The sequence below is a fragment of the Phyllobates terribilis genome, unplaced genomic scaffold (genome assembly GCF_046119375.1).
Source record: "Phyllobates terribilis strain yellow unplaced genomic scaffold, ASM4611937v1 Scaffold_11__3_contigs__length_659146591, whole genome shotgun sequence".
In the NCBI taxonomy this organism is placed as follows: domain Eukaryota; kingdom Metazoa; phylum Chordata; class Amphibia; order Anura; family Dendrobatidae; genus Phyllobates; species Phyllobates terribilis.
This window is the reverse complement of record NW_027362771.1, coordinates 261,755,759-261,768,953: the sequence shown is the minus strand read 5'-3', so window position 1 is coordinate 261,768,953 and position 13,195 is coordinate 261,755,759. Positions and strand designations below refer to the sequence as shown.

Here is a 13,195-nt window from a genome sequence, read left to right as displayed (position 1 = left end):
TTTTTGTGCCAAATTCTTCAAATTGGCACACACAATTCATAAACTTAGGTCAAGGTCAAAAATGGTCTTATTTCTGTCTTGAACCATTTTTGTGACTTTTTGGTGCCAAAATACTGGCATACTCCAAAAATACACCAAGGGGAGACTGAAGTGGATTTGCACCATATTTTGCAAACTTGAAAAGACGCAATTGAGGAAACAAGAAAAAAAACATCTGGAATCAGTACTCTGCCACAGCATCAAACAAAATAAACACATTAAGTAGACTTAAAAAGGATGCAGTCAGGCCGTTAGTGTTGGTTGGGTGTAATGGGGTCTGTCCTTGTGCACTTACATCATGCTGGACAGCCTGTCTGATCTAATAGTATGGGCGTCATCAACAGGCTGTGAGTCAGACACACTGCATCACACGTGTGTGTGACTGGAGTCCTATGCAAGCCTCATCTCTGCATTTTAAATACTACACAGCCACTTCCTCCATGAATTGGTAGGTTTGTGAGTGGTTGTTTTCTTCAGTATTTACACCTGTGCTGCTCCCACCTATATCATGGGGTCTGCTGCATCCTGCTAATGCATTGGTAATCTGATTTAGGTGTGGGTAAGGCTGTATCTTTTTCTGTGATGTTTTTTGAAATTGTATCCTGTTAGCAAAGAAAGGCACAAAATACGCAAAACTAGACAAAACAAATGCGATGGCAATAATGAATCTGGGCCGTAATAGCTGAAATGTTCTCAGCTTTCATACACGAGGCTGAAAATAACATATACACTAAAAAATAGGGTGAGGACTGATAAGATATGCGTCTTTACAATCTTCATGTAATTTAGCCTTATTTAATCTATTCAAGTAACTTTTTTTTCTTTTTCTTAGTCAACATGCCACTGGTTGTATCCTGTGGAATTTCGGAAGAATTTAAAGGGTTAGTCCAAAACACAAAAGTAAATTTAAATTAATAAATCTTTAAAAACAAATACATTTTGTAAGTTAAGTCAACTAAAATTCTCTACCATTCACTTTGTCCTGCAACTGAGGGTTCTGTTTATATTGCCCACTTCCTATGACGATTCATTTAAGAATCACAGTGCATGATGGGATACTCAAATGAATTGACATCTGCTGGCTGAATCTGCTGTCACTCTGAAACTAAGCATCGAGGGGAGGGGGCTGGGACATCCCGAGACGCTCTTGCTTAGTTTGCCGCCCTGAAACGAGGCATCATCAGTGACTCGTTTCAGAGGCTGGTCCCTGCTCTGTCTGCTTTGTGCAGTGTCTCCCCTGTGTGATGAGCGTAGGGTCCGGTCTGCTTAGATGAATAGTAATAAGCCGGCAGCAGAGTGGTGTCGCTATGCCCGATAGAGACCAATGAAATTGCCTGCGGGGGCAACGCTAGTCCTCCTGCACACCAGGTATAGTGACACCGTTCTGATGCCTGATTATTACGACCCATCTAAACAGACAACAAACCCGACGCTGCGCTCGGGGAGATGGTGCATAAGGGAGACACCGCAGGGACTAGCCCTTGAAACAAGAGTCACTGATGAGTCTTCGTTTCAACACAGCAAGGAGAGTGTCGGCATTTCACGGCTTCCAACCCCCACCCTCGTTGACGCTTTATTTCAGGGCAGAAAGGGGAGTGACAGCAGTTTCAGCCAGCAGATAACGATTCGCTGGAGAATCCCATCCTGCACTGGTATTCTCAAACAAATCGTCATAGGAAGTGTGCAATAAACAGAACCCTAAGTTGTAGTATAGAGTGAATGGTAGGGAATTTTACCAGGACTTAAATCTTTAAAAACTAATCTATTACAAAAAAGTTACTAATTGAAATTTACTTTTGGGTTTCGGACTAACCCTTTAAGAAAATGCTGCAGATTTTAAATCCGCAGTGCCAGTGAATTTATACTGCTGATTCTTTCTGCATCACGTCAATGAGATTTTGTGAAATTTCATTCACAATGCTGCTACTTTTATATGCAGATTTTTTTTGTAGCCTGGACAATCTGGTGTGTGTGTGTGTGTGTGTGTGTGTGTGTGTGTGTGTGTGTATGTATGTATGTATGTATATATATGTATATGTATATATATGTATATATATATATATATAATATCCCATAGATTTTAATTTAAGAAAATTAGGTTTCTTTATCGCTTCATTGGGGGACACAGGTAACTATTAGTGTTGAGCGAGTATGTTCTATTAACCCTTTCGCTGAGTATGTTCGGGCCGAGCTCCGAGTATTTACAGCTGCTCTGTGATTAGGTTAAATCGCTCCTGTGTGCATGATTTGCAACTGTTTGACAGCTTTATTACATGGGAGGAATGTCTATTTCTTACACATTCCTCCCATGTAATAAAGCTGTCAAACAGTTGCAAATCATGCACACGGGAGCGATTTAACCTTATCACCGAGCAGCTATAAATACTCGGAGCTCGGCCCGAGCATACTCTGACAGAACATACTCTCTCAACCCTAGTAACTATGGAAAGTACCTAACTGCTTCCCTAGATGCAGCCAACTGCGTAGGCTGGACCAGCAGCAATACCGTAGCCATATGTAGGTATTGCTGCTGGCCTGGGCTGTGCATTTGGCTGCTTCTAGGGAAGCAGTTAAGAGGTACTTTCCATAGTTACCTGTTTCCCCCAATGAAGGCTCCAAGAAAGAGATTTTACGGTAAGTACCAAAAATCCCTCTTTTCTAGTTTTCATAGGTGATGAGTTAGCTTTTGACCTAATTACTTCCAATTTATAAATAACAATATAAAACATTAATACTATATCATCCACCTTAGATTTCAATAATTTAGTAAGCAACTTTTGTAACATTAACCATTTTGAAGTGCAATAAAAGAAGGTAGTTGTCAATTATACATTTTTCTAACCACACATTTTATGGAGACAGGGATATGGCAGTAAACATGAAAAAAAGGAAGGAATTAATAGAACGTAGTTTAGAATCCAAGTAATATAGCTCTCCTCCAGAAGTGCAAGATCTTACACAGGTTATATACACTCCTATCTGGCTCTAGTAATATAATATCCAACCCATTAAAGGGCCTTGAAACTCAACTAGGAATATTAGCCAAACCAGAGAAACCCACCCTATAGCTGGCACTAGAGTCAGTATCCTCGCTCTGGAGGAGAGATAATTTGCATACTTTTTCTCTTGGATCCCCACAAAGAAATACAAAGCAAGCAGTATTTTCTAGTTATGTAGCAATAAATGTTATATTAATGTGTATTGTGAGGCATTAAATTGGCCACAGCTCCATTAAAGAAACAATCCTAGGAACATATTTCTGAACAGTTGTCTATTAAAAACTGAGTCCAAAATAAGTTTTCTAGGTACTATGCAGTTCCATGTGATCAACAGCATTTTCACATCATAAATTCCCTTTATCTACAGTTTACATTGGTAACATATACATTTTTCCCGGACCAGGGCTATGTGCAATGTAAGGTTCTGTTCCGATGTGCAGTAGTTATTTTAGGTTTTGGGATCATTAAAACAAAGTACACACATTCATTTGAATGGGGATGAAATCGTCATGGATGAAATAACTGACCATCAGAGACACCTCTAGTAAGAACAGATCAATTACAATCGTAACAAAGATGCAAAACTGAAAGACTCATCCATTCACAAACAAACTTTAGTCTATTTTGTATCAGTTTTTTTCCCCAATACTGGATCGGTTACAAACAAGTGGGCATGTAAAACAACTTGTCACTATTAAAGTGTAAATATAAGGCAGTTTTGCGAAGTAGTGGATAGATGGTTGTAAGATCAGCATAATCCTAACAGTGAGATGTATTATCTATTTTTTTTTTTAACAGCCATGTCTGATTACAAAACTTGTTAAGTCAGTCATCAAAATGCTTTATCTACAGTAGTGTTCAAAATAAGTGTTCAAAAACATGATTTAAGCACAGTCTTTATACTAGTTTTTATTTCCATTCATTGAATATTGCACACTGTTTTCTAATTCAAAATTAGAAATTTATATAATTTAAACTACTTTACAGAAAATAACATAAAATAAACATTGGGCTGTTCTAAAAAAATGTGTCCGCATTTGTCTTTACAAACTCACAATATGTACTCTTTTTTTGAGGATTTAGCATTACTGTGAATCACTAACCTTATATTTAGTTGTATACCCACAGTTTTTTTTATTTTTTAGAACTGCTTCACATCTATGTTACATAAGCGTCAACTGTTATTCCAGCCCAGGATGCTTTGACTACATCCTGCAATTTTTTGACTTTGCCTCAGAAACGGCATTTTTGATGTCACCGCACAAGTGTTGTATCGGATGAAGGTCCGAGGATTGGGCTGGCCACTCCATAACCTCAATTTTGTTGGGCTGGAACCAAGATTTTCCTCGTTTACTGGTGTGTTTAGGGTCGTTGTCTTGTTGAAACACCCATTTCAAGGGTATATCCTCTTCAGCTTAGGGCAACATGACCTCTTCAAGTATTTTAATATATGCAAACTGGTCCATGATCCCTAGTATATGTGGTAAATAGTTCCGGCACCGTAGTAAGAGAAACATGGCCATATCCTGATGCTTCACTGTCTTCAGAGTGTACTGTGGCTTGAATGCAGTTTGGGAGTCATCTGACGAACTGTCTGCGGCCCTTGCACCCAAAAAGAACAATTATACTTTCATCAGTCCACAAAATGTTTGTCCATTTCTCTTAAGGTCAGTGGTTGTGTTCTTTGGCAAATTGTATCTGCTTCAGTACATGTTGTTTTTTTTTACAGTGGGACTTTGCAGGGTCTTCTTGCTAAGAGATTAGCTTCACACAGGCGTCTTCTAACTGTCACAGTACTCACAGGTAACTTGAGACTGTCTTTGATCATCCTGGAGCTGATCATTGGCTGAGCCTTTGCCATTCCGGCTATACTTCGATCCATTCGAAGGGTAGCCTTCTGTTTTCTTCCACGTATCTCTGGTTTTGCTTTCCATTTTAAAGCATTGGAGATCATTGTCTGCACTTAGAAGTTTTACCCTCTCCAATCAACTTTTTAATCAAAGTACGCTGTTCTTCTGAACAGTGTCTCGAACGACCCATATTTCTCACGCTATCAAGGAGAAATGCATGTATACCATGTGCTGGCTTCACCCTTAAATAAGGGCCACCTTGATTCACACCTGGTTCTTCACAGAATGATTGACCTCACTAATTGAACTCCACACTGCTATTATTTTGAACACATCCCTTTTCAATTATTCAAATACACAGACTCAAAAACATGCAGATGATGTATGCTGAGTCTGTTGTTTTTTTTAGAATCTACTGCACCAACTGGTAAATTTTGACATGTGGTAATATAATTTATACTAAAAACAGTGATTAATCTGGTTAGTCATATTGGACTGCTATTATTTTGAACACTACTGTAAATAACAGGCAGCTAATGCAGTCGCCCACCATGAGCAAGAGCATGCAGAGCCAATCACGTAAACAATTTGTGGGCGTTACTGGCCTGAGCTTTAGTATAGCTGTCTGAACTTGACCTTAAACAGAGTTCCACAAAACTACTGCATCTTTACACATGTGATGGACAAGAGGCAGCACAAAAAAAAAAGCTGACATCCAAATATGGTACTTCTTTGGTCTGTAGATCCAAGACGCCAGCAAGTGGAAAGCACAATAGAGGTGGTCACATGGCACCCCATAAGAGGGCAAATTTAGTTTGGAGCTTAATAAAGTCACACTGATTTGTCATGCTTATGGGCCTCTTGTCAGTTAAAGGGAACCTGTCACTAGATACATGCTGCCTGTGACTTGGGCAGGATGTATCAGAAAAGTTGCACGATTGCAGCCAGGTCTGTTTTACTTTGAAACGCTGTACTACTCACAAAAAAGCTAGGGATATTTGACGTTCGGGTGAAATTTATAGAAAACGTAAAAAGCTCATGCTACAGTGATATTTTATCATGAAAGTAGGGTATGTAAGTAGAAGCACGCAATGGTGATTTCCTTATCTCAAATAATTTATTGAAACAAAAGCCAACAACAGTGGTGGGCATAACCCCCCCCCCCCCCCAGCTTTACAACACCGTCTCATGCTGTTCACGAGTGTAGTTATTGTCTGCTGAGGCATGGCATCCCACTCTTCTTGAAGGGCGGCCTTCAGGTCATTAAGGTTCTGGGGTACAGAATTACAAGCCTCTACACGGCAACTCAGCTGATACCATAGGTTTTCTATGGGATTCAGGTCTGGAAAATGTGCAGGCCACTCCGTTTGAGGCACCCCAGTCTCCAGCAGCCGTTCCCTAATGCTGCTACCTCGATGAGCTGGAGCATTGTTGTCCAAGAAAATTAAATCTGGCCTGTGTTGTTCATGCAGTGGCACAATGACTGGATTAATGATGTTATTCAAGTAGTTAGGGCTGGTCACTGTACCATTCACAACGTGTAGGGCAGTTTTGTATTGACTAGACACACCTGCCCACACTAACACCACCACCAAAAGCTCGTCTGGTGACAAGAGTGGCTAATGCATAGTGCTCTCCTTGACGTCTCCAACATCATTGGCGGCCATCATTTCTGCTAAGCATGAATTGGCTTTAATCAGTGAACAGCACAGAGGCCCACTGGTTCCTAGCCTGGTGGTGTGGCCAGGTACCCTTGCAGGTCGTCCAGCACGTAGGCCACGCTGATGTAAATGGTTTTGAATGGTCTGACATAACACTTGAGTGCCTCTCACATCGCTTAAATGTGCATGGACTTGCGTGACATCCATCATCCAGTTCCGAAGGGCATTGTTCACAATGCAGCAGTCAGCAGCATGGGATATGGCCAAAGGACGTCCACTTCTACGCCTTTCCGTGACTCTTCCAGTCTCTCTGTTGTAATCTGCTGGTGACACTCTCAGCTCAGTGGCTACTTCCGTCTGAGAACATCTTGATTAAAGCCTCACACTGGCGAGGTACTATTGATCAATTGTTAGGCGCCATATTGGTCTCATGATGTCAAAATGTGAACACCATGATGAGGAGGACTGCTTAATACCAATTCTAATTGAACCCCAAAATTTATCGGCCACTTCATGGATCAAACACCTGTTGTAAATTTTGCCATTAAGCTCCTTGTTAGAGAAGAGAAAGTTGTGCAAAAAGTACTGAAACATTGATCAGTTGGACATGTGCATTCAAAAGTTTTGAGACAGTCACATTAAGTTCACCTGAAAAAGATTGGAGTGCATTTTAGGTTCATTCTGAAATTTCACCCCAAAGCCAAATATCCCTAAGTTTTTGTGAGCAGTGTATGTGATATACTCCGCTGAGGCCTGTATCTCGCTGCATGTGAGACAGTCTGCGTATCTAATCCTAGTCTGTGATACAGCGAGCTATACCAACTAACAGAATTGGCGCTGATAGCCATCCTCTGTGACATTGTCTACATGTCCGGGTCACTTTGAAGTCACCATCAAAATGGCTTTGCCCTGTGATCCTAAACGTCATCCTCCCTTATCCTTTTGGAAACACCCAGAAGGGAGGAGTGACATCAGACATGTGCGAGCAGAGCCAACTACTTTTACTGCAGTCGTAAAGTGAGCTAGCACTACACTAGGATTTCATGGCAAATTTCAGCAGCTACTCCTCCTAGTGTTTAAAAGTTGAAAATATCAAAATTGTTTCAATTATTGTCATATTTTATACCATTAAAAAAGTTTTTGCAATGAAAAATATTAAATACTTTACATTTTATGAATTGTTTACATTTTTATTACACATTCCCTTTAAGAAGCTGGCTGGGGACTATAGTAAGAGACCAGACTAGTAAGATGTAGTCTCCGGCTGTTTTTTCCCCCTCCCGACTCCAGTTGATTGACAGGACTCACCCATATGTGTACATAGGATCAGACCTGTTTATCAACTGGAACAAGATGGGAGAAGCCGGTCAATGGCTGCACTGGACTAATCAGGTCTCTCCATATAGTCCTGTAAGGATCATTTTAATACAAATTAATTTTTTTTTAACCTTCATGGAGAGATGAGGATTACAGTCTATAATTTAAAGATATGTTGCTTGCTTTAGTTACCATATTACTGTATCTCTTGCATTCAAAATCATACTCATCAATAAATGGCTAGCTTAAAAAGATGACATGGGACACACAAACTAAAGAAGCATTGTAGAAATAAATTGCAGCATTAACAACTAGCAGCTAAAGCTAAAAGGCCCATTTTTTCCCTTTTCCGGAGGCCCTTCAGAATATCAAGCATCAATATTATCTCTATAGGTTCTACTGCCAAATGTACTTTATAGAAATAAAAGTAAAAATAAGTTATTTTTCTTAAATATCTAAATAAACAATAGTGTTTTTTTTTTTACTTTAGTACATGTTGTTTGTACCAAGTCACATGGGCTCTAGTGCATTTTTTCCTCTATCCACGTACAATAAGGTCTTGTACTGAGTATGCAAGAATAATGCCAGAGACCAATAGGAAGTATGTTTTGTTTTTGTTTTGTTTGTTTTTTTTTGGGGGGGGGGGGGGTTGTTTTTTTTTTTTTTTTAGGTGGGGGAGGGATGGTCTTTTCATTTTTGATCCAACAATCCATATATCTTGCCAAAGGAGGAGTATAAACATGTTCATAGATTAGACTATGTTTACATAAAGCAGATTTGCAATAAGCAAATATGCAGCTGAAATATTTGCCATGGATTAGCCACACTTTCATTCTATGGCAATAATAAACATTTTGTGGCTTTCAAATCCGCTTCAGGATCATTATTCCATGCAGATATTTTCCCAACTTCACATACATTGCTGGCAAATCCTGTGAATTCTAGGGACAGAAATACTGTATATCTGCAGTTTAAAATCTGCTTTATTCTAGAATGCAGTCACTATTGTGATCCCCTGGCACGTTCGTATGGCGTATCAGGGACTTTATCAATGGATTTCTCATGCCTACAGCAACTTATATTACATTGGGACAAATTTGACTAAGATAAAGCCATTTGCATTGATAGTACAGTCAAATATACAAAAGGGGAAATTAATGCAAATCAATAGTGTTAAATTATTACATGAGTGTGAGGCTTGCAATCTTTTTTTTTTTTTTTTTTTTAGGATACACTAAGGCTGCATTCACACATTGCAGCCAAAAACTGCGGTGACATGCTGAGCAGCACAAGTTTGCAAATTACAGAAACTGAGCTTTCATTGTTAACAGCTATTCAGGTATGGAATACAACAGCCGTCACCCCATGGGCATAAACCAAAACTGCTTGCTACCCATGTCCACATCGGTCAGACTTTGGCCACAACATGTGATACCAGCAGAAAGCACAGAGATGTAATACAAACCTACAATGCACATTTAAATGAAAGAAGTTTTCTGGGAATTCGCTCTTCCTCCACCTCGGCTTCCACTAGATTAAAATAATTAACTCATCCTAAAATGATTAACTCACCCTAAAATAATTAACTCACCCTAAAATAATTAACTCACCCTAAAATAATTAACTCACCCTCCCCAGGCCCAGCATTATGTCTCTGGCCATTTCTTGACGAGGTGCAGTGGTGACGTCAAGGCTACAGCACACTTGACTGCTGCCACCAGTCACTGACCTTGACTGCTGCCACCAGTCACAGCTATGCTAAGTGCACTGTTGTGATGTCACCACTGCGCCTGTCAGATAAGACTGAGGCAGCGGAGGCTGATGTGGAGTGAAAACCCCTGAACCCAATTATTACATTTTAAAATACATTTGCAATATAAAATATATTATATATATATATATATTACACGTTCACCATACACAAATCAACCATCTTCATTTACACTAAGTATTTATACAATAAAAGCATTTCCCCATAATGCTGATCACCTAAATTTGGTTTATCTGCATATATTACAAAAACAACTGCCCAGTAATAAACCATATACTCATAATTCCTAGCATATGTAACAGGCACACATCAATACATAGAGCTTACAAGTTGTTTTTTTTCCCCCCAACATTATTTTCAACCACATGAATACATTCCTATTTTTAAAGCGGTAACACAAACACGGAAAATGTCTGGTTTTGGTGAGAAGAGTCACAGTCACGCGGTTTTAAGGCTTTTGTCATTTTTGTTTTTATAAATTAGCAATTAGCAGTTGATCTTGGGATACATTTCTACTAATAAAAAAGTCACTTCAGAGCCTAAAATATAGTACAATAATATATCACATAATTGTAATTAACCCAGTTAAGGATGTGCAGTATTAACCACCGCTGGATAACAGAAATAGCACGTGCATACCAGAGGTAAGTCTGGGAATTTGGGTGGGAGATTAGATTGTCATCAGATGCCACTGCAAATTTAAGAATTTACCAACAAGCAAGATTTCCACCAAATGTTTACAGCCACTATTCAGAGTGTTAGCACAGAAAATGCCCTGTATTCTGGTCTTTATGTATCCCCAGCCATTCTCATACTCTATATTGACCATCTAGCTTTTAGTTTCCACTCTCATAAAAAAGCTTAGAAATGAAGATTTCCCTTCTTCACCAAGAAGGTAAGCACGTTACTTGGTTAAAGCCACATAAAAGACATTTACACAAACAGATAAATGCATCTCCTCTTGTGTAAATAAAACCAGTAACTGTGGGAAACTATTATATAGTCTGTTGGGGACTTCTGACTTCATAAAGAGGAGGTCCTATTTTCATGACCCTCATCTGGAGGACATAGTGGAGAGGGGTCACAAAGAGCATGTCTCGTGACTTGTCCTAACCCACATTACACAGACAAACTGTTCATGTGAATGGCCACTGCGTAAAGCTTTATTTCCACTTTGGTGGCGCTGTAGGGAAACTGAACACCAAATGCTAGATTTTCCATAGGTCCCAGTAGGGGGACTTTACGATTATCAAAGGACTTTTCTGACAAAATGGGCCATTCCTTAGCGGAATAATGTAGAATATAAAAAAAAACAACTATCATGAGATAAATAAGTTGGACTTTCATCTATGTAATACAATATTGAGATAGGGCTCACATGTTCATTTACTTGTTCATTTGTTAAGCAAATCTGTGCAACTTTGGAAGAAGACTATGCTCCCACTAGGGACAGAAAACTGAAGATGGATTTTTACAGGCTCAGTGAACTCAGTGGAATGAACCTGTATAACTCCACTCCAGCAGGCTGTGTGACAGAGGTAGAACCCAATTACAATGTAGTATTACATTATGTGGCTTAGATTTCTATAAAAAGAAATATGTAATGAGGAGTTTGTAGCTCCTGTCATTAGTGTACTAGGCTTAATGAAGTGCAGGTAAGGCCTCGCATGGATGATTGCTGTAGCTAGCACACTCGGGGATCTGCCAGAAAAGAGGCTCTGAATAGCGTCCAAACTTATATAATTAGGAATACCCCTTTAAGATCTAGAGAACTCAACCTTTCTGAGCTACTCTCAACTTCCCTATAGTTTCCCATGTCACTTACAGAGGTAAAGTGTTGAAGTGTTCTGAGGCATAAAACATTAACATTAAAAAAAAAAGTTATCTGAACTACCTTGATGACAAAATAACAATTTTGCAATTATAAGATTATTTTTAATTATATATACTCATAGGTTTCTGCGGGATTGAAACGATATAAGTCATCAATAATTAAGAAAGCACTTTTAATGATGGAATAACGTTTCATAAGCCTCTATTCACACTTATTAGATCTATTGCTCTGACCACCAGTATAGTGAAGCATGCTGCACTATTATCTCAATTAGGCCACGGCCCCACTATCAGTATTTTTTCTCAGGAGTGAGTGGGAGCCAAAACCAGGAGTGGGTGATAAATGCAGAATTGGTGACTTGTTTCTATTATACCTTTTCTCTCCTCACCTGGTTTTGGCTCCCACTCCTGAGAATAAATACTGACCAGATACTGATAGTGGGGCCGTGGCCTTAAATGCATACCAGAAAGCTGACAGGGCTCATCACAAAACAATTGAGACAGAATGCAAATCAGAACAGATTCACCACAGCTCTTGTTAAAATAGGACCATGCCAGTGTGAACAGAACCTTACGTTACACCATTATTAAAAATATTTACCCTATTTATAAAAAAGAACTGGGGAGTATTTTATATCCAGCAATAAAGACTTCAAATATAGAAATATCAGATTTCATTGTACTGTTAGCAGCTCCCAGTGGAGTTGAGGTCGTATTAAAAGGCAGCGCATGTGGATAAAGGTATTTCTGCTATTTAGAGGTTTTTTTCCCCCTCTCCCCAAAGCCCTTGAATCACATGTAGTACCAGAGGCACAGTACAGAACCTTAAAAATAGGACATATGCTTTGAAAAAAACTAAAGAAAAAGAAGGTGATTTCCACACCCACCATAAAAGCCTGTCCTCTAATGGCAGAGCCCCTATTCTTACACAGTTCTTCTGTGTATACTCCATGATGTATAAGACTGAGTGATCAGCCCTTCTGATAAAGCTCTGAGGCCATTCGCTCTGTAACGGATAGAGGGAGGTAGGAGATACAACGTCTTATTCTAGCTTAATTCTGCACGTGTGGATTAAAATCTGAGGCAACATCTAAAAAGGATTATTGCACCATTCTCCTTTGTGAAAGGAAAGCTTAGATCTGACTTTGAGTGTCGGAGCTGAGGACTTGCTCTTCAGAGGAGACGAGAGCCCACGAGGACGCTTTAAACCTGCAGTGGATCACAGCATCATGTATACTGTGGAATAGAATATCTCTTCTTATAGATTTATCAAAGAAATTCAACCTGGTCAAATCTCGAACAACCAGTCCTGTGAGAGAAGCAGAAATGCACAGAAGATTATACCTTACATATACAGCCAGCATGGATTTTACAGGGACACAAGCTAATTGTAACTATTTTCAGTGTTCTGAACTCTCAGACAATGGCACGGTGTATGAATCTGTCCGGGAATGATCATCTACATCGTCACACAGCAGCACCCATGGTGATAAACTTCTGTGACTGTATGAGGGTCATGTTTTTAACATTGATCAAGAAAGTGGCATATATAAGCGAATAGATATTTCTTCCAATAGAAATTATTTTCTCAATGGAAGATACTGTAGTTTGTTATGGTTATCTTTGCCCACAAATTAATTTTTTGTGAAATAAAGTAAACTTTACTCTCCAAGAGAAATGCGAGTATTATTGAATGTAATCAGCAGTATGTGTACTTTTATTCTT

At 39.2% G+C, this 13,195-nt stretch overlaps 1 protein-coding gene across 2 annotated transcripts in view; it reads right to left on the bottom strand.

Annotated features, from left to right (window-relative positions):
- Positions 1 to 2,864: 2,864 nt before the first annotated feature.
- Positions 2,865 to 13,195, bottom strand: part of SLC26A5 (solute carrier family 26 member 5) — a 77,374-nt gene continuing 67,043 nt past the window's right edge. For both annotated transcript variants that reach the window (XM_073652263.1, XM_073652264.1), the window contains exon 19: positions 2,865 to 12,779. In XM_073652263.1, coding sequence (XP_073508364.1) covers positions 12,604 to 12,779 — 176 coding nt within the window. In that variant the 3' untranslated portion in view covers positions 2,865 to 12,603. The remainder of the gene's footprint in view (positions 12,780 to 13,195) is intronic.